The sequence below is a fragment of the Macaca mulatta genome, chromosome 4 (genome assembly GCF_049350105.2).
Source record: "Macaca mulatta isolate MMU2019108-1 chromosome 4, T2T-MMU8v2.0, whole genome shotgun sequence".
Classification (NCBI taxonomy): Eukaryota; Metazoa; Chordata; class Mammalia; order Primates; family Cercopithecidae; genus Macaca; species Macaca mulatta.
The window spans coordinates 11,369,964-11,397,038 of NC_133409.1; the positions used below are offsets into that span (position 1 = coordinate 11,369,964).

Consider the following 27,075-nt stretch of genomic DNA (forward strand, 5'->3'; position numbering starts at 1 on the left):
GTGTTATGATTGCAAGTACATCTTCATTGGGACCTAGTATTACAGTAGACATAAGATACTCATCAAAAGTGTAAACTCAAGGTACTTTGTGAAAGGGAGGTCTAGGGGTCAAGGAAGATTTGCAAAGGAGGTGATGATTGGGCTGACACCTAGGAGACGAGAAGGAGCTGGCACAGCAGGACAAAGGTGAAGAGGGTCCCAGGCAGGAGGGCGTGTGCTTGGAGTGGTGAAGGAACAGAGGTAAGGCCAGTGTAGAAAAGTTTAGCAAGCCAAGCAAACAGCAGCCGGGGGTTACTTAAATAATGCCGGGCCCTAGCACATTTGGAAAGTCTTTGGGTCTTATTTTAAGGGCACTGAGAAGGGCTTTAAACAGGGCAGTTACATTTCTAAGAGATCATGTGTACAGCTACAAGTAGCCCCAACCAGTGGTGATAGGGTCTTGGACTTGGTGAAGGCAGTGTGGCTAGTGGCAAGTGGCAGAAGTAAATGTGATCTAATACTGTTCCTGGCAAAACCCTGGCAGGTAAGTTAGCAGCAGGTCAATATCCCACAGCAAAGAAACAAAGACCAAAAAAAATGACTGACTTTTGACTTTTCGCTTCTCTTTTGTTTGTATGTACCCACCAGAGTTTGTATAACCTTTTGCTCCCTTCTGTCACTTTGAAAACAAGCAAACTAAGCCTTCAAACTTCAGACTTCAAACTCAACCTACAGTCATTCCCATGTTCCTTCTGGTTAACAATTTACAAACGACATATTTAAATGTTAGCATTTTGTAGACAGAATCAGGTTTTTTTTTTAAAATCTGGTACAATTAGGTGATCCTATTTACTTTACTGCTTGCTTGCTACTTGTAAGAACTAATAACTTCACCAGATAAAGTTTAGATTTAATCTGTACTTTAATCTCAAGAATTAGAGATAAACAGTGGTAAGGAAGAAAGTACAATGCCTACAGCTAATGAAACCGAGGAAGATGAGTTAATACATAGAAATAATTCCAACCCAAATAAATACTGTTTAAAATGCGACTTGGAGTTTTGCCATGATACTAGACACAATATGGCAAATCATCCTCGAGACTACAAGAACTAAGGTGTTTCCAGTCCTCTTTAACACCTGTGATGCGGAATATTTGGAGAGCTAAATTGTTATTATTAACGGTCTTAATACCTGGCCACCAACACAGTGTAGGAAACAGTTTTTAAAGTGTCATACATCCCTTCAAATCTTCATACGTTTAATGAAACATTTGCACATCTAAAAAGGCATGCAATTTCTATTGAAATCCCATCTGCCTCTTATTCTAAACAGTGGGACTATTGACCCACATTTTAAAATAAATTATAGAAAAGGAACTGTAACTTTTGCACATTTTTAAAAGACAACATTTAAGAAATCTGAGAAAAATATAGACCATGTCTCCCAAAATGTGAGGAAGAATAAAAATAAGATTTGTGTCCCAATCCAAATGTTTCTGAGGATTAAAACACCTCAGTATTTCTATTTTACAAGACTTCGTCCAGACAATAGGGCCCAAGGACCATGGTCACCCTGCAGAATAAGAAGCCAAGATCAAAAGGAATGCTTAGACTTCCCATCTCCTTGTTAAATATAAAATAATATTTTAAAAATCTTATTTTGAGGGTCATAGAGGTAGAAGTGATTTTGTAAATCCAGTCGTTTCATGTTTTGAACAACAAAAAAATTAAACCCAAGAGGTGAAGTAATATACTCAAGCTGACATGGCTAGTTAGTAATCAAATCCTGTCCTAACTCAGAATTCAATTTTACGACCCCATAGTGCCTTCCTCCTCCGGTCTCATAAATTAAAGATAGAATAGACAAGGAGGAAGAGTGGGAGGATGGGGAGGACAGAAGGAGGAGGAGGAAGAAAATGTACTCACCTTTCTTTTCAAATAAAACGACATCTCTCATCCTAAAGACTATGGAGGACTTCCTGTTTTCAGCCATTATCACACATTGTTGCTCTTTACTGTGATATTGGAATGACCTGCAGAAAAAAGCAGGAAATCCAGTAAGTATTTTTCTTTATTTAAAGAAAACAAATATTTATTAATAAGTGATGTGATACATGCTAAAGATCATTGAATCTCTTGATGGACCAGGGAGTTCAGAACTGCTGCGTCTCAGTTATTTGGGCATGGCATCAATGAAGTACTGAACAAAATACACCAATGTGGCAGTAAATCTTGTTGTCTCCTGCCCCTACCTTCCCTCCCTCATAATTTTCTCTTTCTTTTTGTTTCAACTGCTTTACTTCTTCTTTACTCATCCTCTTAATTTTTGTTTTTGGGTTGGAAAGAAGCAACTCCGGTTGCTTTGAACCCATTCCCCAAGATATTCCATCTCCGTGACCTCCCAACTCTGATCAGTTCCCCTGAACCTCTGCTCCACATTCCACCTCGCCCTGGCCCCTGACCCCTCCCCTCTCCATCCTGTGGTCCTGCCGTGGGTGCTCAGTCTGGCATCCATAGCTACCTTCCCAGGCCCATCACCTACATAAAGTCTCTACTTTAGTCAACTTGATCTCTTAATGGTCCCCCTGAGAAAGTGCAGGGCCGCATCTTCCCCTGCCTGCCTGGTGCTTGTCAAGAGCTCTCTCAACTCCAAACCCAGCTCAGTTCCCACCTCCTCCCTGAGCCTTCTCTAGCTGCCTCAACCTTAGGCACTGTTCTTTCCTCTGGATCTGGGTAGAGCATGCATTGATTATGCCTGTACCTCACTTGGGCTGTCTTTTTTTTTTTTTTTTTTTTTTTTTTTTTTAACATTATTGCAGTACCTCACTTGGACTGTCTTTTTTTTTTTTTTTTTTTTTTTTTTTAACATTATATCCAGTTTCTTTGACTACACCTTAAATACTAAAGGGCAGGCACTGGATCTTGTAACTGTAAGTCATTGCTCAGATCTATCTAGGACACTTTCATTCACATGATCCTCAACAAACATTTACTGATGATCATGTTAAAAACTGGAGCTCAGAACAATAGCTGCTAATATTTATGTCCGGTGTAGAAACAAATAACTTCCTTTTAGGGTATTTTTCTAACAAAGACTCCAATAAACCTTAACAAGAAGCTGTTAGTATGGCTTCACATACTTTGAGCAAATACAGTTCCAAACTCTGATTCCATCAATTTCTCTTTCCTCTTAAATCGTCAATAAATTTGTGAGTAAATTACTTGCCATCCGAATTACAGATTTCTGGGTAGGTGCAACGACAGTGGAAATACCTGCAGGTGAATTCTTCCTCCTCCTCACATTTTGCTGCACATTCTTCTATGCTTCCTGCCCCCAGCTGCTTCTTAGTGATGCTGAACAGTGAAGCCCCCTTGGTATTCACATAGTCATCCAGAGGCTCTCCTTGACCTACAGGTGGGAGATCCAAGTGGAACAAATGGTCAGGAAATCAATGCCAATGTCTAATTGTCATGACTTCCTTTGAAGCTATTTGGTTAGCATTAACCAAATAAAACTTGCTGTTTACTGGAAGTAGAATGGGTAGCTATGAATCAAATGTTTAGTTAAGAACACAGAGTCGGGCCTGTGGATATAAATAAAGATGGCAACAAAAGACACTGGGGACTGCCAGAGAAGGGAGAGAGGGAGGGAGGCGAGGGCTGAAAAACTACCTATTTAGTAGGTATTTAGCTCACTACTTTGGTGATGGGATCATTTGTACCCCAAAGCTCGGTGTCACGCAATTTAGTTATGTAACAAACCTGCACATGTACCCCGACTCTAAAAGTTGAAATTATAAAACAAAGAAAAACAGTTTCATTAACAGATTGCAAGATAGTAAAAGATTAACTGGATTGATAAACAGGTTAGAACTATGCAACCACTATGTTACCACATTAATGGAGATAAATCCTTAAATAAGAACAAATTCTATGTTTGCTATCGATTGTGCCATGTCATGAGAGAAGAGTAAGGCACCACCAGTGGCAGTTGTGTTACCAAGATTGATGTTGATTTGTTCATCCCTGGGTAGAAATGGAACTTGGAGGCCATTGTTTGATTTCTTACCATATGCGCTTTGGTTCTGACACTGTCACTTTAACTGGTGGGGGGCATCCTCTGAATGGTCCCTCCTTGAGATACATAAATTTTGGTGCATGGATGATGTTGGAAATACATAAGAACGGAACTAAATTACGTTGCCACCTTGGACAAAAATTGGGCAAAACACTGGAGGGTAAGAAGCTCCCCAGCAAAGAAGGCCATTTGTGTACTGGGCTTCCTACAGTCACACAACACTACTAATTGGGGAGAAATCCGTTTTTCCAAGGTGTTGACAGGTATCTGAATTTCGGAGGAAATTGTAAAAAAGCAGAACCTGGTACAAATACTGGTCTTGGTTTTTCTTTGAGATCAAATCTGAGACAATGAATCTGTCTGAAAGCTGCTTTCTGCCTGGTTGTGGCAGAGGGTGGCCAAGGGGGCCTCAGCTGTGCTCCGACCACGAGGCTACAGAGTGTCCCCTGTCCTGAGGCTCTTCCGGACATCTGGCTGAGCTTTGGCAGCTCTATCCTAGCCTGGAGATGCCAGCTCCATCCTTGGCACAAAATGCTAGTGATTTTCACAGGGGTGAGAGGCCAAAAGAGGCTAATAAAATGAAGGTAGCCAAGCTCCACGGAATTAGACAACAGAACAACCTTGACCACTTTGAGAGGTGTGGTGGGGGCCGCAGGCAGAGGGAGTGGGTTACAGAGTGACTAGGAGAGCAGTGGAGGCGGCAGCAGGAGACAAGCCTGACTCTGAAGACAGCGAGCCCTCCAGGGAACATGCGGTTAGGGGAGGTTCTGAAAGATGGCACACTTCAGAGCGCATTGGTTTGTATGCTGATGACAGGTATCCAGTAGGAAGGCAAATGAACAGATTCTCATTCTCAGAAAGGCCGGTCCTGACCTCCTGAGGGTACACAGAGCACAAGGGGCAGGACAGGGAGGGGGATGCCCCCTCATCGATTCATGCAAAGTCCTAGGCCAAAGTTCCCCTGCTCCCCACCTCTGGGACTTTGTCCTTCCTCAATTTAAGATGCTTCAGGCTGGAAAAATGGATTATTGAGCAGGAGTTGGCTGATGCATTCTAAACCCAATCCACCAAAAAGCACTTGAGAGATGTGTCAAAAGATCACAAAGAAATAGATGCTTTAGGCCCGTATCCATGTCTTCACCCTGCACTTTCTGTCAACTTGAGCTCTCATTTCCAAGAAGAGTTGTGTTTTGGTTACTTCTACAGCTCAGAGTGTGACTTCAAAACACACCATAAATCCACAAAGTGTGTCCTACAGTGAGTTAAGTTAAACTTTCTGAAGAGTTTTTTTAAAGTATAGCAGAGCAGGCTACAACTGATGTTCAAAAAAAGGAAAACTTACATTTATTTTCCCCTTCAATTAAGTTACCTCTGTGTCGTGTTATTATGCTTCATAGCACATTGTTGCTGAGGTCCCCTCCCCAGCTCCTGTTCCTAGGAAATATCCCAAATCATAATCACACATTTTTCTTTTTAATTTGAAATAATTTTCCCCCATTTTTTTTTCTCTTATTCACCTCTAGAACTCATGTGGCAATAGGATTTGATAGGGCTTATTTGCTGGCAAGGAAACATCAAACAAATCTTTTAGTGGAAAAATACATTTATATTATAGGTAAAATGCAGATGTATATTGCTACCGATGCAAATGTATTTTATTAATGCTGTGAGAATTTCTTCCTCACTGTGGTGTGTGAATGTGTATGCATATTTGCATGTGTTAAAGACTTAGTAATTCATGAAATGGAACATGTTTCTCCACTTCCCACTAAGCATGGCTGTAAAAGAAACTTTTTCCTCTCCCTTGGCATTCCAACATACTGGAAAGATGATATATCCACAGAAAGCCTTGCTTTCCAAAAATGAGAGAATGTGCCCCCTAGGTTGGTTAAAACATATGCTAATCCTGTGGCAGAGAAGTTTGATCTAGCCTTTTGGTGTAGCCCGCTGATTAAGTTCATAGTGATCTATGTTCTAGTTTCCATGGGCTGAAATATAATATTCATACCCCTCAACACACATCAATTTCTTACAAAAATTTGTTTGTTTAATTTTCTCCTGCTCTGTATTTTCTTTGATAGTTCCTTGAATGGCTTCCACTAAATTCAAATGTATTTGGCTCTAAAGTGCAACTTGTAAAATTTTATCTGGTAATTTATAGATTGAATTTCAAGTATGTATACATTATTTACATGAAGAACTACTAGCAAATCGTATGATTCCGTTTGTATGAAATGTTCAAAATGGCAAAGATATAAATACAGAAAGTAGATTAGTGGTTGCCAGAAGCTGCAGATTGGGGGTAACAGCTAAGGAGAATGGAGTGCCTTTTTGGGGGTATGAATAGTTTAAAAATTTATTCTGATGGTGGCTGCACAACTCTCAATATATTGAAATCCATTGGATTGTATGCCTTAAATGGGTGAATTCTGTATGTTAATTATATCTCAATAAAACTTTTTTTTTTTTAAAAGAAAAAGAACTACTAGAACATGTTTAGAATATTCTTTCAAAGGCTTAAACAAAGCTGAAAAGTGAGAAGAGCCCTAGATTCCTTCTGGGAAACCTGGCTTAAATCCAGGTTTCTTTATTTTCCTGATTTGAGAATTTGGTCACTGAGCAAATAACATGATTTTCCTAAGTCTAGATTTCTTTGTTTATAAAATGAGGATGAATATGCCACCCTACCTATACCATGAGCTAAATAAGATACGGTTTGTAAAGAACGCACACTCACACTGACATTTACACACAGGTATGTATGTATGTATAAAAATGTGGGGACCTAACCCAAGCACTAAGTGAGTATTTGTTGAATCACTATCTGCATACGGCATCTGGCAAATGGATGCGTGTAATTTCTCCAGGGATAAGAAGCAAACGTATACCTATGGAAAGCCTTATTCAGGCCATAACAAAGAGAGAAATGCTGAGTCCCTGACCCCACTGCCACCATGAACTGGTGAGGCAACAGAATATATTCAAAGAGATATTTCATTGCTTTAACTTGCAAGTAAGGGGAGCATGACACCGTAACAGAGATGATATAAATTAATCAAACTGAGAACGAGGCGAAGAGCTTAGCCATCCTTTGCATAGCTACATTGGCTGTTTTTCAATTAGACCAGCCATTATGTGGGGGCACTCATTTAGATTTGAAAAATCACCCATTATTTTCTCTGCCCATTCATTCCAGCACCCTGACAATCTTCACAGGAAAATTAAACTTATTTCTTGAAGAATTCCTCAATCTTATACAAGATTTTCAACTGGGAGTTTCATGAATCAAAAATTAAACGAATTGCACATAAAGCCATGGCATATGTATTTTTACTACACTGTGGGAGAAAAAATAATTATTACAATTTAAAAAAAACTGTCTTACCTGATTTCAGAAATAAAAGAAGTAGAAGAACCACTTCCTTATGTTCCATTTTGGGACTGGCCAGCAGTGCCCAGAAAGTGTGTCCCAATCCCAGGATGTTGTTGACTTACATGAGAGTAAACGAATCCACAAACCAGATAGTCAAATTAAGTTAATTATTCTCTCAGAGACCCATGCCACTGCCTCAGCAGGGTTCAAACATTACCTTGAATAAAAGGTCCTTACAAAATGTTTGAGGGTGGAATCTGCAATAGATGCTGGGAAGTGGTGAAAGCCATCTCCCCCCTCGGCTGCTCCATGCTGCCCTCCTGTGTCCTTACTCCTTCCCTCACCCCTTGTACTTTAGCTCTCGCAATTAGTCTTTTTTCTTCCCCTCTTCTTTTATTCCCCTTCTTTTGGAGAAAATAAACTCATAAAAGTATCTCACAATTGCTGGTACCTTCCACGACGAGACCCTCTGCCAAGCACTGCACCTTCAGAGCCTCCCTCAATCTTCCCAACAGGCAGTGCTGTTCTCATACCTGCTGTTCCAGGCATGGGGCTGAGGCCTTCCCCCGAGGTTGTGTGGCTACCCAGGGGTGCAGCTGATAGACACAACCCTTTCAGGTCTTAGATGACAGGCTTAAGTTAGGTGTAAACATTAATGTCTCCACATCCTACACCAGATGACATAGAAATTACAACATAAGTGAAAATATTTTATTATCTTCAAAATTTCTTTATTCCCAGTGAATTCACATGTTTTCTGTAATTATAAACTATAAGACATCAATCTTTCACCCAAATGAACATATGGCATATTATTATATTCTCATTCTCATGAAATAAAGCAAGAGTGGTAGCATTCAGTGAAAAGCATCTATGTCAATTTTAAATGTTGAATCTGTACTTTTCCTTGACTTAAGGTTAGAGCGACCAGGTAGTACATATGCTTTAAAACTTCTATTTTAGTGTTCAAAGATATTTAGGAATAATTCAATTGACCTCTCTATTTTAGATGTGAAATAAGGACCAGAAAGCATCATTCCTCTTTCCAGGCAGTGAAATTCCTTCTTATTCATTAACTGGGAAAAGAGTAGAGGTGGGAGCCCAGTGGTCTTGGGTGGAATGTCCTGCGGAATTCCCTGGGATTGAGGAACCATGCAGAACCCTCGAGAAGAAACCACGTTGGGCAATAAGAGGGCGGCCCCATGTGAGGGACAGGGGGGACCTAATCACATTTCCTGATTTCCTATTTTAGCCTCACTCTCCTCTCTCCTCAAATTCTTACCACTCCCTTTATCCTCTCTGACTCACCTCATGGCCCAGTTCATTAAAGGGGACAGAAGATGGAGGTAAGTTGAGAAACCAGCAGTGAACACACGTTTTATTTTTAATGTGAAATGTCTCTTAGGGGGCTTATGTTGGTGTGCTTTAGAAAGTACTTTGGGAAAAAAAATAGACTCTACTAATATATAATGCTTCCAGCGTGTATTTACTTCCACTTAAAATATTATTTTAGCAGTTCCTCTTGGATAAGGCACCTTGGGAATGATGTTGTCAGAAATTCTATATCCACATAATTTTCTTTTCCTGTTGTTGTGGTTTTGACTTGGGTGGTGTTGGTATAGCTCTTGCCCAACTTTCCCCTGGTAGTTGTTGGATGCACTCAATTCTACAAATGTGATTTTGTAAATCAGTTGCCCTCGTAGTAGCCTCCTGGCTGTACATTCTTCCCTACCTCCATAATCCATCAGCATCGTGAAAGCACAGAGGGATGTTGAGCAGAGCTCTGTGCTGGAGCCACCACACTCTGTAGCCTGTAAGAGAGGAACAAAGAGGAATGAATGCGTTGCTCAGGTATAGACAGGGGTGGGTGCATAGACACTTCTGCTGTGGCACGGCCCTTCATGTCCAGGGTAGGCATGAAGCAATGGACTATTCCAGATTGTACACAGGAATCTGCACTGCACTCTTAGAGGGATTTTTGCTCTAAAGACAACTGATTCAAAATAAGGCGCTTTCTACCTGAAAGAATGGCATGAACTGAGAAAAGATATATATATAGAGAGTTCTGTGTACTACGATCAGGTTGCACATATTCTGAGATTTGTGTATTCTTATTTAGTTCAATTCATTATTTATTGACCACTTACTGTGTACAATATTATATTAGATTCTTTTAGGATTACAGTTGACCCTTGATCAACTTGGGGGCTTGGCACCCTGACCATACACAGTAGGAAATCCAGGTGTAACTCTGACTCCCCCAAACTTAACTACTAATAGCCTGTTGTTGGCCAGCAACAGTTAATAACATGTATTTGTATGTTATATGTATGACATGCTGTATTGTTACAATAAAGTAAGCTAGGGAAAAGGGAACACTTGTAAGAAAATCATAAGGAAGAGAAAATACATCTACAGTACTGTTCTGTATTTATCCGTACAGTAAGTTTACACTGTCTGTTTGCAAGATGAATCATCTGTCTGAAATGGAAGCAACCCCAGCTGCAGACCTCAGTCTCTGTTACGTATCAAGCAGATGAAGTTTTTCTTGTAATGTCAAATGTCATGACTTTTCTCTTCTTCTTGGGAGCACTGCCAGCATCACTAGTGCCACTTCATATGGATCCCACGGTGTTATTCAAGGTTTACAGTACAGCACGAAACAGGAAGAAAAATACATGCGAACAGGGAGAGGGCACTTTTTACTGTGATACACAATTCACTGGGGATGAACTGCTCATGCCGGGATGTTGAGCATCACAGCACGTTTTAAGTGGATACTCACAACACCTGAGCTCGTTGCAACAGCAACAGGAGGAGGCTACAAAATTATTACAATAGTGTGGTATGCACTACGGTTAAATGTATGCAGTTACAATTTAATACCACATCTGTATGTTTGTGTACAATTCTCTCAACTGAGAATAGCACCATATACGATCTGTGAGTGTTTGTGTACATAAGTTTTACTAAATTTTAACTTTTGCAATAGTTTTGTATATATTTTATGGTAGTAAATAATAAAATAGACTAGGTATCTACATATATTTTATGCATTCAGGACATACTTAACTTTTTCTACTTTATTTTGGTATTTCTAGCTACATGGTTTGTCTTTGAGTTTTTTTCAAATTGTTGCAAAAATTCCAAAACATTTTCTAACACATTTATTGAAAAAAATCTGTAACAGTTCAGACATGTGTTGTTCAATGATCAACTATATGTCTAAAAAGTACAAATCAGTCTCTAACCTTCCCCAGCCTCTGTATGCTAAAGGAACTACAGGAAACTTTCAAACGCAAGATGTGTGGAGATTCTGCTGCTGCACTTGTAGCAGGCGTAAGAACATTCAAATAGGCTGGCTGCGGTGGCTCACGACTGTGATCCCAGCACTTTGGGAGGCCAAGGTGGGTGGATCATGGGGTCAGGAGTTCGAGACCAGCCTGGCCAGCATGGTGAAACCCCATCTGTACTTAAAATACAAAAAATTAGCTGGTCATGGTGGCGTGCTCCTGTAGTCTCAGATACTGGGGAGGCTGAGGTAGGAGAATTGCTTGAACCCAGCAGGCGGAGGTTGCAGTGAGCCGAGGTCATGCCATTGCAATCCAGCCTGGGCGAGACAGCAAGACTGTGTCTCAAAAAAAGAGAAAAGAACATTCAAATAAGATTGGAGACAAATTGAATTTCCTTAGCTCTGCCCTGCATAAGGCCTGCAATCAAGATCCACTCAGGTCCTCTTATGAAAGAATAGACGTCTCTTACAGCATTAAAATGGTAAATTCCTTGCAAGTATTTACAAAGAAAGTTATAAACACCAGGAAACGTCAACCTCATCAGGAGGTGAGGTAGAGTTCACCCTTCTGTTTCACCTTAAGTGGAAACTGCAGCCAAGTCACAACTTCCTAGGTGATGCATGTCCGTGCAAGCTGGACTGCATTGCTGGCCTGACATTTGCACCTGCCAGCTCCTCGCCACCTGTACTTTCCACCTTCCTCCAGCCCAGGCTCTGCTGCCTGGGAACTGCCATTCTAGGACAACTCATTTCATCAAAATGAACATCTCTGCATAGCCCCAAGAGGACAGTATCATTTCCAAATGGAAATAGCAAGAACTTAATCTACTAAGGACTCATGTAAAGCATCCCTCTGTCATGGTAAGGGTCCTCAGAAAGTTTATCTGTGCCCTCCACGCCAATGTGCAGATTGTTTTTACTGCTATTTTAGTGTATTAGGGCATATCAGTGAGGAGACTTGTACTAATTAACCTGGAGGTGGCTCTTCTTTCTTTAGTTGCCCTTTTCCACATGTTAGCCTTTGTTCATCCCCAGGACCATGCAATGAGATGCTTATCAGCCCTCATGTCCCGTAAAGAGATAGCAGGCTATCTCTCAGTTAGCACAGTGGTTAAAATGTAATCCACTAGGGGACATTTTCTCTCTTTTCTTTTCTTTTCTTTTCTTTTCTCTTCTTTTCTTTTCTTTCTTTTCCTTTCCTTTCTTTTCTTTTCTTTTTTGAAACAGAGGCTGGTTCTGTCACCCAGGCTGGAGTACAGTGGTGCAAACACAGCTCACTGTAGCCTTAACCTCCTGGATTCAAGCGATCCTCCCACTTGAGACTCCAGAGTAGCTGGGACCACAGGCGCATGCCACCATGCCCAGCTATTTTTTTTTTTTTTTTGTATATTCTGTAGAGACGGGGTTTTGCCATGTTACCCAGGCTGGTCTTGAACTCCTGGGCTCATGGGATCCTCCTATCTCAGTCTCCAGAAGTGCTGGGATTACAAATATGAGGCACTTGCCTGGCACTAGGGGACACTTTCTAAGTGAGATCTAACTCATTCGGGGCTCAGTGAGGTGATTTTTAAAAATTGAATTGTGCTTGAAAAAATCTAGATATCTATTCATCTTTGAAAAAATTAATTTCCATTGGCCATCTCCTCATTATTAATAAGCATGGCCGTGTTAATGCTTAAGACAAATATTAGCAGAGAAGAAGACAGTCAGTCCCGGATAACTTAGTAGCTGGCATTAAGGCAGCACCAGGACTCCCCAGAGGACAGTGGAGGGTCATTCTGTCCTGAGGTCCAGACTCACCATGGATAAAACAGAGATGCACCTAATCATCCTTCCCATCTCTCACATTCATTGTTCTCTAAGCTCATACAGAAAAAAAAAATCTTATCTCACAGTATGTCAGGGAGATAAGTCATGTAGAAAAACATTAAAATCTTTTCAGGAAAGCAAATGAGCGCACAAAAAAAGCTGGTGAAATCTGAGCAAGGTCTGCTGACTAGTTTCTGATATTGTGCCAATGGCAACTTTCTGGTTGTAATCATGAACTATAGTTATGTAAGATACTGCCTGAGGGAGGTGGGGCCATAGGCACAAGAACCTCTCAGTACTATATCTATAACTCATTGTGTTTATACTTATTTCAAAACAAAAATTATATGTATATATTTATGTATACATGTATATGTTTGCATATACATGTGCCTATATTTGGAGACATGTGTCTATTTTAGGAGAACCTAGGATGATGTAACTGCTTTCATACTAGTTAATAGAATTCTCAAAGTTCAGGGAAAGTCTAAAGTTATAGAGTTCCTAACTCAGGGTGTAGAACTTGGATTCTGGCTGATTCTCATGAGCTCCTAGGATGAGTGGGTGGGACAGAGAGGCTTCACCACCACCACGTTCCCTCCCTGGCTGGAGACCAGATAGTTAAGGACTGATGGGTGCTAGAGAGCAGCAGCCCCCTATGTGGGTCCAGAACCTAGAGGCTGGAGTAATTCATGCCTGCTCCTGCCTCCCAGGTATTCAAGGGAAACCCACCATCTCCACACACCAGCAAAACACCAGCAAAACAGAGGCCCCAAGTAATGACTTCTCCTTTCTCATCTCATCCTGCCACCTGACCAGCTCCTGGGTTCCTCAATCCAAAGTTGGGGAAGAGAGAAGGGAATGTCAGTGGAAACCACTTTTGCTATAGACACTTATCCTTCAGATGTTCTTTCAGTGGGTACAGTGTTTAGTGCTGTGCTAGGTGCCGGGGAATCAAGAGTAAATAAGAGGCCATCTTTGCCCTCAAGGAGTCTTCGGTCTAATGGAGTTGGGGCAATGCAGGTCTGTAAACTGGAATTGTAAAAGTGAAGTGGCCCAGGTCCCATTTGTTGTAGTGGTGCACAGAGAGACAGTCTTGAGAGGTGAGGAGACACTTCCCAGAGGAAGTGACATCCAAGTTGAGACTTAGAAGACAGCTGGAAGGCCGGGCACGGTGGCTCAAGCCTGTAATCCCAGCACTTTGTTAGGCCAAGACGGGCAGATCACTAGGTCAGGAGATCGAGACCATCCTGGCTAACACAGTGAAACCCCGTCTCTACTAAAAAATACAAAAAAAAAAAAAAAAACTAGCCGGGCGTGGTGATGGGTGTCTGTAGTCCCAGCTACTCCGGAGCCTGAGGCAGGAGAATGGTGTAAACCTGGGAGGCGGAGCTTGCAGTGAGCTGAGATCCGGCCACTGCACTCCAGCCTGGGTGACAGAGCCAGACTCTATCTCAAAAGAAGACAGCTGGAAGGATGAGAAAGGAGAAGAATTCTGTGGAGTCCTAATTAGGCAAAAGGAATCAGGCTGGTGGCACTGAGAGAAAAAGAAAGAGAAAGCAAATAAGCTATAAGTTTGCCTTTCTTCATGGTCCAGGACCATAGCCCTCTTGTACAAATAACTCACAATCTTCCTGTGCCCAGCTATCACCAGACCTTCAGCTGATAGAAAGATGCAGGTTATCCCACTGCAACCTTGGCATTATCAATACTGCACAAAGCCCTCTTCAGCACGCAACACAAGCAACATCCTATAAAACCCCCAGCAAGCCTTTGTCTCTTGGCATTCAGTTCCTCTCTTGCTGGCCTGCCTGTTGCTCCCTTGCAACATATTTTCATACTTTCTTTAATAAATCTGCCTTTCTTTATCTACAACTGTCTTGGTAAATTCTTACTGCTCATCAGATACTGGCCTCAGATAGTTGCTTCACCTGCTACACATTATTTAAGCAGAAGAAATATATGTGCAGGATCCCAGAGGCAAGAGGAGCAGGCAGATGAGAGGAATTTGGCTAACATGGGGAAATGGTCCAATTGTGCAGGCTTCTCACTCTGTTTCAAGAAGTTTAGACTTCAGCCAAAGAAAGGCAGGGAGTACTGTTACTGAAGGCTTTTAAAATCCAAGGGTGGCTTGATCTCTCTGATTGCAGCATAGTGAGGAGGTCATAGGAGGTGAGAGATAAGAGGGAGTGAAAGAAGGCAGTGGAGAAAGAGAAAAAAGAATGGATTAGGGGGATGTTGAGAAAGTAGAATTGACATGATTTTGTGACTGATTGAATGTGAGGAATGAAATCAAGTATGCTGCCTGAATTTCTGGCTTTCTAGTGGATAGTGGTATCATTCATTAAGAAGGAACATATAGGAGGGAATAAGATGAAATTGCCTGGGGACAATGTTATGTTTAGGAACTTGAGAAAACCCAAGTGGAAATTTCCAGAAGGGAGTTGGATATTCTGGTCTAGAACAGGAGTTCACAAACTATAGCCCATGAAGCAACCCTATTTTTATAAGTCAAGTTTTATTGGAACATGGCCACACCCATTCTTTTACTATTGTCTGTGGCTATATTTGCACTACCTTAGCAGAGTTGAGCAGATGGGACAGAGACAGTACAATGACCAGCAAGCCAATAAAATATTTGTTATTGTCGCTTTACAGAAAAAGTTTGCCAGTTCCTGGTGTACAGCCTAGGAAAGAGGTCTGAGCTGGAGATGTGGAATTAGCAGTTGTCAGCACATAGGTGGGATTGAAGCAATGGGGGTGGACAAGCGTGCTCAGAGAGAGAAAAAGAAGGCTTGGGGTAAAGCCCTCAACAACACAAGGACCCAGAAGAAGAGAATTCTCTAAAGATGACTGAGAACAATTAGCCAGAGGGGAGAATTGACGGTGTGAGTCCAGAGAAACCAGTGAAAGTGAAAATTGTAAAAAGGTGGGAGTGGTCATGGGTACCAAAGACTTGTGAGAAATCAAGTGAGATGTATCCTGTGTGTGCCAGAAGGTGAGAGCAAATGAGCCCAACATAACCTGAATAATACCAATCTCAATGGCCCAGGCTCCCAGCAGTCTACTCTGGCTACTGCTACCACTAAATATAGTAAAACTCAGTAAAATAGCAATTTTAATTAAATAAATTCCTGACCTATCTCTGTAATACTCCCTTCCCAACATTTTTGCCTGCGTACTCTTTGATTGCCTCTTCAATAATGTTGTAATATCATATTCTATGAGAGAAGAGAATAATAAACTATTTTGGCTCTAGTATTTTATTGTTGATAGATTTAAATTTTTCTTCTGGCTTCATAGCTCATGATTGATAATGGAAGATAAGTTTTCAGGATTCTTGGCACACTTAGGAAAACCTTTATCAAACTATTTTTATGTATGAGCGGTAAGATTTGGAATAATTCCCAGATGGGATGAGCTAGACTCTTTTCTAGCTTTGTACATTTCTATTTTTCTTATTCAACTTTTATTTTAAGTTCAGGGATAAAAGTGCAGGGTTGTTACATAGGTCAACATGTGTCCTGGGGGTTTCTTGTGCAGATTATTTCATCACCCAGGTATTAAGCCTAGTACTCATTAGTTATTTTTCCTGAGGCTCTCTCTCTTCCCATCCTCCAACCTCTGATAGGCCCCAGTGTGTGTTGTCCCCCTCGATGCGTCCATGTGTTCTCATCATTTAGCTCCCACTTATAAGTGAGAATATGCGCTATTTGGTTTTCTGTTCCTGTGTTAGTCTGCTAAGAATAATGGCCTCCAGCTCTATCCATGTTCCTGCAAATGCACATGTCATATGACACAATCGTGATGTAATCTATGGTCTTGCATATTTACGTTACACCACCAGGTAAGTCGGCACAAGGGAGGTTAAGACTATTCTAAAATCTGTTTTACACAGGGACAGCTAGCAATAACATACATAGAAGTGACTCCATACCACATAAATAAATCCCAAGGAACCCAAACTCAATGACTCAACTCATTTTTTCTTTTACTGGATCCTCAAAATGCCCACATTCTCTCCACCACTACCCAACATGAGGGCAGAAAGAGATCAGAATTTTAGCCAATTACAGCTAAAATGTCTGCTTCTGCAAACTTGACAAAAGCAAATGACCAAATGGATACATTGCCAGGGCCCCTCCAGAGCCTCAGAAGAGGCCTGTTGAAGTGGTCTTTTGCTATGGGATAAATCAACCCAAAACATAGTGGCTTAAAATAAGGTGAATTATTTTATTTCTGAATTCTGAGGGTCTGCTGGGCTTGGTCTCTTATGAGGTCAGTGGTGGTTAGGGCTGAAACCATCTCAAAGCCTTCCTCACTCACATCCCATGGGTGATCTCAGCTGTTGCTGGAACCTCATCTGGGACTATCGGCCAAAACACTCAGAACTTCTCCATGTGTCTGGGCTTCCTAGAAGCATGCAACTAACTTCCAAGAGAATCAGGCAGAAGTTATTTCTCCTTTACAGTCTAGCCTGGAAATACTCCAGCATCATCTGCATGAGAGTCACAAGTCTCCCCAGATTCTAGGGAAGGACATATAGACCCGACCTTTCCATGGGAGGACTATCGGCCTCACAATGTAAGAAGAGTACATGTGGTTGGAGTCTTGTGGCTGCCATCTTGGAAAATACAATCTGCCATGGGACTCATGCAATGAAGGAACCCTGAGCCTGAATGTTATTAGCTTCCCTGTGCATCCGTCTCTATTTATGCATGTTCCATAATTCATCTCCTTCCAGAGTTTGCCAAAAGTGTCTCTCTATAATCCTTCTCTCTCCCACGTTGACACAGGTCAAATCCTTGAACTCTGTTGCCCAAATAGCTTCAAGCACATCTGCTTCCACTGAAGGTTGAGCCAGAGGTTAGTCTCCTCCCCCTCCACTAGTGGTGGCACGAACCCCCAATGTCACTGTGTCTTTGTTAGGTAAAGGGACTTGTATATTTATGGCAGGTGGTACCTGGGGAATAAGCTCTGGCTGCCATTGCACGCAGAAAGTTAGGTTTCTGCTATTTCAGAGGATAGCCCCCCCTTGTGTTCAGTCAGAGGTGTAAACACATACAGTTTTATGGGAATCAAAAGTGTTGCAATCTTTAATTGCCATAAACATGCAATCCTTCTTCCACAAAGCATGCTGAAGGATGTGCTTTTTGGTGCTGTGGTGGCAGGGTTAAAATGGATTTTTGGCATTCGTCCCACTTTCTATCTCAAACAAATAGTCCCTCCAACCTGACATCATGGTGTTGGGGGAGACCTCTGAGTGCTTGGCACAGCCAGCCATGTGGTATGGAGCCACTTCTGTGGCTTACCACCATTTGACAGTAACCTCATGAGAGACCCCCAGGGAGAGAACTGCTTGGTCAAGCCCAGCCAACCTCCTTTTTCCTTTAATGGAACATTCTCTCAGGAAGCCTGGCTGTTTCTAACAAATTGATCTTGGCCCAGAGCCATCCCAATTTGTACAAGATTTTATATCCCTGCACCTCAATAGTCATTAGAGTGCTGGCATCTCAGTATTTTTCTTCCAGGCAGACTGCTCTGGCCCACCAGGTGAATAAAGGTTGTGTTTAGATGGTTAGGAAGCTCCTCCCAAGTTTTAAACAGTGTCCAAGCCCCAACTGTAAATCAACTGGGGAGACACGCCAACCCTAATCACCAGCACTGTCAGAGCTCCAGTCCCCACTCTACCAAGATGTCCTTTTAGAAAGATAAAGACTAAAAATGCTCACTGAGTTTGGTGATGAGAGTCAGTAGAGGGGTGGGAAGACAAATCATGCCATATGTCTCAGCCCGTTTGTGCTGCTGTAACAAAGAGTCACAGTCCTTTATGGATTACCCAGATGACAGCCTGGGTAACCCATATAGGACAGAAATGTATCATCTCACAGTTCTGAAGGCTTCAAAGCCCCCGATCAAGGTGCCAATTATTACAGTGTCCTCACGTGGCAGAAGGTGGAGGGTAAGAGGATGAACATTGTGTCTTCACACAGCAGGACAGTGAAAGAGCCTGAACTCACTCCCACAAGCTCCCTTTAAAACAGCATTAATTGGCCTAAATTCCCAAAAGTCCCCGTCTCCGAACACTATGGGGGATTAAGTTTGCAACATGTTGGGCTGAGGGCAGCAGCTCATACCTGTAATCCCAGCACTTTGGGAGGCCAAAGCAGTGGATCCCTTGAGCTCAGGAATTTGAGACCAGTGCAGGCGACATGGAGAAACCCTGTCTCTACCAAAAATAAAAAATTAGCCAAGTGTGGTAGCACACACCTGTAGTCCCAGCTATTTAGGAGGCTGAAGTGGGAGGATCACCTGAGACCAGGAGGTCGAGGCTGCAGTGAGTTGAGATTGCACCACTGCACTCCAGCCTGGACGACAGAGTGAGACCTGGTCTCAAAAACAAAAAACCCCACAAAAAACAAAAACCAGTTTGTAAGAGGTGAATTTTGAGGGACACATTCAGACCACAGCATCACCGCTGAAGAGTCAGTGGGAAACAAAATGGAAACAGCATCTTAGGATGACTCTGAAGAAATGTGTCTGCGATGAAGCCAAAGGGGAGTTGGAGGCCCCGGGAGTGCAGACGGCATTTGAGTGCTCACAGGAGAGCGTCCATAGATGGCGAGAAGAGAGAAGGGGTTACAAAGCGTGAGTTCCTGAGGAGAGTGGGGCTGTCACTCGAGGAAAGGTGGTCCCTGCGGGGAAAGGACAAAGGAGTTGGGCGGCGACAGGGGGTCCGCTGTCCTCACTGCAGGAAACGGAAGGAGGTTCCCTCAGGGCTCTTTGCCTCCCGGAAGTACAAGGCGCCTCCGTCTTCAGAGCACGAAGGGTGCGGGGTGGGGCAGGAGACCTGAGGGAGTCGAGGTTTTGCACCCGATGAGGAGACGCACAGAGGGAACGGGTAGGAACACAGGACCCCTGCAGCCTCAGGAGGATCAGCTGCGGCCTGGTTTGCTCGTGTTGTCATTCGTGGTGGGCACCTTGTCCTCGGGGCCGGCCAGTTACTCGGCTTCCAGGCCCCTCATCCTGCCGGAAGCACCCCCAGCTTGGGGATGTTGGAGGGGCCCTGGCCCCACCTGGCTGGGGATGGAGTGTTGTGAGCTGCCCTGGGCTGAATCTGGGTGCGGGGAGGAGAGGGGACTTAGAGGAGAGAGGGACGGTGAGCTTGTTTTTGTGTGGCTGGCTGGAGTGTCAGTGACAAACGACTGTATTTGAAATATTAAATTTCCTTCTCTCACCAAGAATTCATTGTACCTGCCTGGCCCCTGAAGCTGACTGAGTTTGCAATCCCTGATGTGATGGGCTGAACGTTTGTGTCCCCCCAAAATTCATATGCCGAAGCCCTGACTCACGATGTGCCAGTATTTGGAAGCAGGACCTTTGGAGGTGATGAGGGTTAGATCAAGTCATGAGGGTGTGGTTCCCATGATGGGATTAGTGCCCATATAGGAAGAGGAACACACCAATCTACACACACACACACACACACACCGTTCCTTTCCCTCCTCGAGCAAGCTGAGGAGATGCCATGTAAGGGTGCAGCCAGAAGTGGCGCTATCTAAAAGCAAGGAAAGAGATTTCATCAGACACTGCATCTGCTAACACCTTGATCTTGGACATCCAGCCTCCAAAACCGCGAGAAATAAATGTCTGTGTCTAACCCCCAACCCTACCACCCTGCCTCCTGTGTGTGGTATTTTGTGATGGCAGCCCCAGCTGACTAAGGCACCTGGTTAAACCAGAATAAGCAGGTGAGGAGTACTGGGGGAGGGGTGAGAGAGGAAACCAGACTGGGCCAGATGACTGGGGAGACTGTCTTGCTAAATATTGTGCATTTTAACCCAAAGACCATGGCAAGCCGCTGAAGGTAAGGTGTGCCACAAATTTGGGGAGCCCTAAGCGCCTTGGAAAAGAAAAGAATGTCATTTGTGGAGAAAAGAAGGTCCCCCTTTTCAAAGGTGGTTCCCTGAATTTTTAAAAGCCCTCTTCTGAATCCCTTAAGAGTGGCCAGAGAAGAAAGAATCCACTGAGTTGACATTCCAGTTCAGTAAGTTGTAGGGACATTGTTTTGAAATAATCTGTAGGCAAGGGAGCACCAACTCATAACTCACCTCAAACTTGCAGGGTTCCTTAGCCCAGTTCTTAGTCCAAAACCCTTCCCTGTCTGGCCAGCAGTGATGGATTATTGCAAATGTTGTTCAGTTTCATTTGATCTACTTTGCAAAACCAAGTTCCAATATACAAATAACTGTGGGAGCTAAGGTCGCTGCATTTGGTCCCTCTGAGCAACCTTTCCACCTATCAGGCCACAGTCAATAGTAATAACCATTGAACATCCTTGAGGCAATTATTTCAATATTACTTTGCATCAATGACTGCACAAGAATTGCTCCAAGTGGAAGGACTGATGTTGGCAACCAGGCTTCCATCAGGGGCTGCAGATAGCCCTTGATCTTCACGTGGGAAGTTTTCCTCTGAGTTCAGACACTCTGGCAATCCCTAGCTATCAACCTTCCGATAAGCAAGTAAGTGGAAAGGTGAAATTAGACAAATACATTATTACCTTAGAGTACAATTAAGCATTGGTGGCTAATCTAAACATACCCTTTTTATGATTTTTATTTTACTACTAGCTATGATTTATTGTAGCCTTGTCCATCTGTGCCAGGCACAAACAGCACTATGACTTACCTATACCATGCTCCAATCACCAGAGTTCTTCTCTGTTATTATTACCATTTTATAGATCAGGACATTGAAACTTATTTGCCTAAGGTTATGCCGACAGAAATTGGCAGAGCCAGATTCTAACCCAAATATCTGGGTCTCAATTGATTACTTTTAACCACTGCACTGCCATTTACTGCTGGGAGGAGGAATAATAATAATAATAATATCTTGATTGATATTATTTGATTGATTAATGCCTAAAGTGTCTAAGCACCATACTAAGCTCTTTTTTATTTTTAAGTTCTTTTTTAAATGTTTCATTTCATTTATAATTGACACATAGCATTTGTACATATTTATGGGGTACTGTTAATGTTTCAATTCATGGATACATGGTATAATGATCAATTAGGGTAATCAGCATATCCATCACCTTAAACATTTATCCTTTCTCTGTGGTGAGAAGATTTAAAATCCTCTCTTCTAGTTATTCAAATATACAATACATTATTATTAGCTGTAGTCACCCTAGTGTGTAATAGAACAACCAGAACTTATTATTTCTAACTGGAACTTTGGACCCATTGACCAACATCTCTCCACTGTCCTCTCCCCAACTACCCTTCTCAGCTTCTGATAATCATTATTCTACTTTCTAATTCTATGAGATCAAGTTTTTTTAAAAAAAGTTTTAATTGACAAATAATTGTACATATTCATGGTGTACATAGAGATTTTCAATACATATAATGTATAGTGATCAAATCAGGGTAATTAACATATCCATCATCTCAAACGTTTATCATTTTTTATACATTTGTGTTGGGAACATTCAACATCCCCCTTTTAGGTATTTGAAACTATTCACTATATTATTGTTGGTATCCTACGGTGGTATAGAACACTAGGACATATTCCTCCTATCAAGCTGTAATTTTCTAGCCTTTAACAACTCTCTTCCTATCCCTCCCTGCCCTGGTTCCTTCTCAGCCTCTAGTATCTTCTGTCCTACTTTTTACTTCCTGTGTTCAACTTCTTTTAGCTGCCATATATGAGTGAGAACATGCAGTGCTAAACTTTCTGTTCCTGGCTTATTTAACATAATGTCCTCTAACTTCACCCATGTTACTGTGAATGACAAGATTCCATTATTTTTTATGGCTGAATAGTATTCCATGATATGTGTGTACCACATTTTCTTTATCCATTCATTGGTGGTCAGACAACTAGGTTGATTCCATGTCTTGGTTATTGTGAACAGAGCTGCAATAAACCTGGGGCTTCAGATGACTCTTTGATATAATGATTTACATTCTGTTGGATAAATGCCCAGTAGTGAGATTGCTGGATCATATGGTACTTCTATTTGTAGTTTTTTAAGGAACCTCCATACTGTTCTCCAGAGTGATTGCGCTAGTTTAAATTCCTGCTGTGTAGGAAATTTCCCTTTTTTTCTGCATCCTCACGAGCATGCTATTTTTTTGTCTTTTTGATAACAGCCATCCTTACTGGGGTGATATAGTAGCTCATTGTGGTTTAGGTTTGCATTTCTCTGAGGATTAGTGATGTTGAGCACATTTTCATTCATTTACTGGACATTTGTATGTCTTCTTTGAGACATGTCTACTCAGGTCATTTGCCCATATTTTAATTGGGTTGGTTTTTTGCTGTTGAGATGTTTGACTTCTTTGTATATTCTGGATACTAGTCCCCTGTCCCATGAGTAGTTTTCACATATACGAGGCACCAAAGTAGGTCTTTTACACAGGTTATTTGATTTACTCCTCATTCGGACTCTATGAGGGAGGTGCTATTACTAACACTCTCATCTTACTAATAGAGAGTTCAGCAGAGGTTCATAGCTTCCCCAAAGTCACACAGCTTCTGTGGCAGATGGAGCAGGGTTGGATGCCAGAGCCAGTCCCTCCAGCCCTATGCCTCACTGCTGCAGGAGCCTGCTCATCTGCAGTCGCTGCCACAGGCATCAATGGTAGTACCCAGAATAAGCATTTATCGAGCACCTACTGTATTCACAGAACTCTGATCAGTCTGAAAGTCCAAGCAATGAAACAAACAAAGCCAAGGAATGGTAGAAATCGCAGAGTTCAAACCAGAGTCTAGGACCTGAAGTGCACTGCATGGGCCAGGTTAAACTGAATGAAACATTCCTATTTTGATCCCTTTCATTATTTGTTGTCCATACCCATAAATACCTTTATCAGTTTAGATGTGAAGTCAAAAACAAATAGGCAAGGAATCAGCTCTTGCAACATTCTCTTCTCCTGAAAAAGGTTCTTTGAAAGTCCTGTTTTGCAGAGACTCAGTCCTTTTGCATGATGGGTAAATCGTAGGAGACCTCTGCTAGGTCCTTATGTTACATACCTAATGTGGAAAGGTTGCTTCATCCAAAAGCCTGGAGTTTTCAGAGACACTGTCCTCAAACTTCCCCCATTGGACAATACCAGCTCCTGCAGGCAACAGCTCTGACGCACTTAAGACTTAAATACAACCCACAGAAGTGCTGGCTTGGCTGGGAAAACCTATTGCTAAGCAGAAGAGCAACATTGTTTTTTTTTTTTCTTTTCTTTTCTGGAATTTGTAAACAGCATTTATTCTCAGCCTTGCCTTTGAAATGTTCCAGTTGGAACATTGCTGGGCAGCGTGCAAACAGGAGCGAACGTCAGCCGGGGCGGCAGGGGGCAGCAGACCCCACACTTTGTCCATGCCTCAGGTGGGAGGAAGTGTCCGGCTCCAGAAACCTGCCGCGGGCTTTATCCCAAGCGACTTCAGCCAGCAGACGGTTCATGTCCTGAGGCTGCAAAATACGAGGTGGTAGTAGTGGGGGGCGTGAGGCTGAGAGTGGGGAGAGCAACACAGGGGCGCCAGGGTGGGAGCCGCAGCAGGCCCGTGACCGCCCGGAGGACACTGATGCTTCTGGAGCGCGCGCGAGGGTCCAAGGCGGGGCCGGACCGAGGCCGCCTGCGCTCCGCGGAGGCGCGGTCTGAGGGACACGAGGCGGTGGCAAGGGACAGCAGGCGGGGGCGCGGTCACCGGGCGCGGGAACGGGCGGAGACATGGAGGGGGCGCGGGTGGGCGGACTCCCTCCCGCAGGGCTGGGGTGGTCAGGCCAAGGCCTCTGGGAAAGGGAGGACGCTCGCCCCTGAGCTGCCAGCTGGGCTTTTCTCCTTCCTCGCCTGCCCTGTGTTCCAGGGCGCGACCCCGCTCTGTCCAGACGCTGGCTCCTGGACTGACCCTCAGGTAGGTGGGTCGGAGCCCCTGAGAGAAGTGGGGTTTGAGGGAGGGCATTTCCGTTTCCAACAGCAGGCACGGGGAGCCCGGATGCCCCAGCTCCTGGACCCTGGATTAGAAACTGGCAGGAGTAGGAGATGTTTTGTAGGAGGCTGCCCTCTGCTTTTCTCTGTTCTAACATCTGCTGGACTCAGGGAGTCTTAGCACCTGTATTTTTGACCAGAAAAAAATTGGAACAGCAGAAAAGCCAATGTGATGGGTTACGCCTTCTTAACGTGCCTCATTCAACGTTGTAAGTTCCTTCCACAGACTGATCTTTTTCGTGCAATTGATGTGATCCTATGTCAGCTATACAAAACAATTTTTGTTTACTGAATTTAGTTTAAAAGGCAAGAAGTTGCTCTCCACAGGGCACATTGATCCCCGGTGGAAAGGGATGCGTATGCCCTGAAACATGGAGAGCCACATGCGCTGCTTGGTTTTGTGTAGAAGTAACATGAGATGATCTTTTCACTGATTTTCAGAATTGTGGAGAATTCACTTAGGAAAATAAGTATGTGTATCAATGGATGACTAATATGGGCATTTACTTTAACTGATTTCACTGAAGCAGTGCTCCTAATATTTTGAGACACAGTTTTTATTTGGTTCCTTTTTACCACATGATCAATTAGCTTCTTACTTCATAAGTTATAGTGGGGGAAGGTACTTCCTATTTTCTCTTTAAATTTTTTGTCCCTTATTTAAAGAAGCAGTAGGCCTGGTGCAGTGACTCACTCCTGTAATCCCAGCACGTTGGGAGGCCAAGATGGGCAGATCGCCTGAGGCAGGAGAATCGCTTGAATCCGGGAGATGAAGGTTGCAGTGAGCCAAGATTGTGCCATTGCACTCCAGCCTGGGCGACAAGAGTGAGACTTCATCTCAGGAAAAAAAAAAAAAAAAAAAAAATTAGTCCTCAAGTCTCTGGCTAAATACAAAGCTGTGTATGCACAGGGAGAGGTTCCACAAAGAAAGAAGAATAAGGAACAGCTACTGGGGAAAGAACAACTGCAGGGGAACAGTGAGCTCAATGGAGATGCCAGAGCTCACATAGTACTTTCAGACTCTTTTCAGTGTATATTTTATGCTGAGATTTTTTAAATGAAATACTTTGTGTGGACAGGGAAAATTGGTACCAAAGGGAAACTTTAACAGTGAGGAAGAAACTTTCTATAAAGAGGACAGGGGACAATATACACAAAAGTCTGTGCTAAGTGTAAAATGAGCATATTCATCCTTAAAGCACATCAGAATTGAATACGAGTATTTATCCATTTCATTCATTGAATGAATTATTCATTCACTGAATCAATGAAATAAACACAGCTCTTTGAGGATTTGAGACTACATTCACCCTTTATTCATAGTCACCTGCGGTTTTGCTTTTCTCTGCATTTCTTTGCTGTTAGATGACTGCTGCATTGTTGAGTTGTATTTTGAGTGGATATTTTTGTTTGGTAATAGTGAAAATTTTAAATTGTAAAAAATGTATATTTATCCTTTCTCTCCCTTCTAAATATGTGTCACTGTAAAACATCATTCCCATGTGACAGTGTGTGCTGTAGACTGTTTAAAAATTGGGCAGCCAATTAGCAATGAAAAACAAGTGGTCCACCTTCAATATTTGCTTGTGGTTTATTTACATGCTCTTGGCACCAGTCCTAGACTCACATGTGCCCCAGAATAACATTCAGACTCTCAGCTGGTCTTGTGTTACACGTCCATGGCCCGATTCACTCCATGGTATACAGCACTCTGCTCCGTGTCCCCTGGGCTGGGCTCAAGTCAAGCAGTCAGTGACAGACTTCATTCCCAATAACAGAACCAGTTTGCATGACTCCCCATACATGTTGCAGCTTTGAAAACATTCATCTCAATGTTCACACTTTCATTTAGTATCAAGTATTTTACTGGGTTCTTACAACCATGGTGTAGTAACATTCACTGAGGAGGAAATGGAGGATCCAAGGATGGAGCAAGTTGCTCTGGGCACACAAATGCATTTGCAATTTTACAGCCTCTTGGTGGCGTCTCAGTCAGACATTCTGTGTACTGATCAATGCCCTATTCAATTAATGGAAAAGGATGCACTCTGCGTGAGATTCCAGTTGTGCACAGAATATACATGAGAAGTGTGCCTTTGTCATCTCTACTTTCAAAGGTGAAGGCCACCAGCAATTTCTTGTATGCAACTGATGCCTTTCAAATGAAATCTTATATCTGTGTAGTCCGTAGGCAACCACAGGCAAATGTGAGAGTGAAACGCTATGTTCTACGTTGTTCTGTGTCAGTGAAGCAAGGCAGTGCCAGCTCAGAGGGCTCTGGGGCCTCAAAGAAGGGATGCCTGGTTGTGGGTGTTGCAACTTCCAGCAGGGCAGTCAAACCTAACTGCTGATGCTTTTCTTTCAGTTCTGCCATCATCACTGACAAAGTCATCCCAGTTTGTCTGCCATCCCCAAATTATGTGGTCGCCAACCAGACTGAATGTTATGTCACTGGCTGGGGAGAAACCCAAGGTGAGATAAATTCCATTGCACACATAACGAATTGGTTTTGACCTACAGTCCATGTGACAAAATGATCAT

The 27,075-nt window shown here is 42.8% G+C and overlaps 2 protein-coding genes across 8 annotated transcripts in view; one reads left to right on the plus strand and one right to left on the minus strand.

Annotated features, from left to right (window-relative positions):
- PLG (plasminogen) overlaps positions 1-7,545 on the minus strand; it is a 50,255-nt gene extending 42,710 nt beyond the window's left edge. Inside the window, 3 exon segments of the mRNA NM_001043075.1 lie at positions 1,907-2,013; positions 3,254-3,389; positions 7,444-7,545. Coding sequence (NP_001036540.1) covers positions 1,907-2,013; positions 3,254-3,389; positions 7,444-7,492 — 292 coding nt within the window. The 5' untranslated portion in view covers positions 7,493-7,545.
- A 1,145-nt stretch (positions 7,546-8,690) lies between these two features.
- The window catches only part of LPA (lipoprotein(a)), a 185,552-nt gene continuing 167,167 nt past the window's right edge, over positions 8,691-27,075 (plus strand). For all 7 annotated transcript variants that reach the window (XR_013416145.1, XM_077999211.1, XM_077999216.1 and 4 more), the window contains exons 1-2: positions 8,691-8,777; positions 26,900-27,006. Coding sequence is in view for 6 of the 7 variants with exons in the window: in XM_077999211.1 (XP_077855337.1) it covers positions 8,743-8,777; positions 26,900-27,006 (142 nt within the window). In the remaining variant the exon portion in view is untranslated. The remainder of the gene's footprint in view (positions 8,778-26,899; positions 27,007-27,075) is intronic.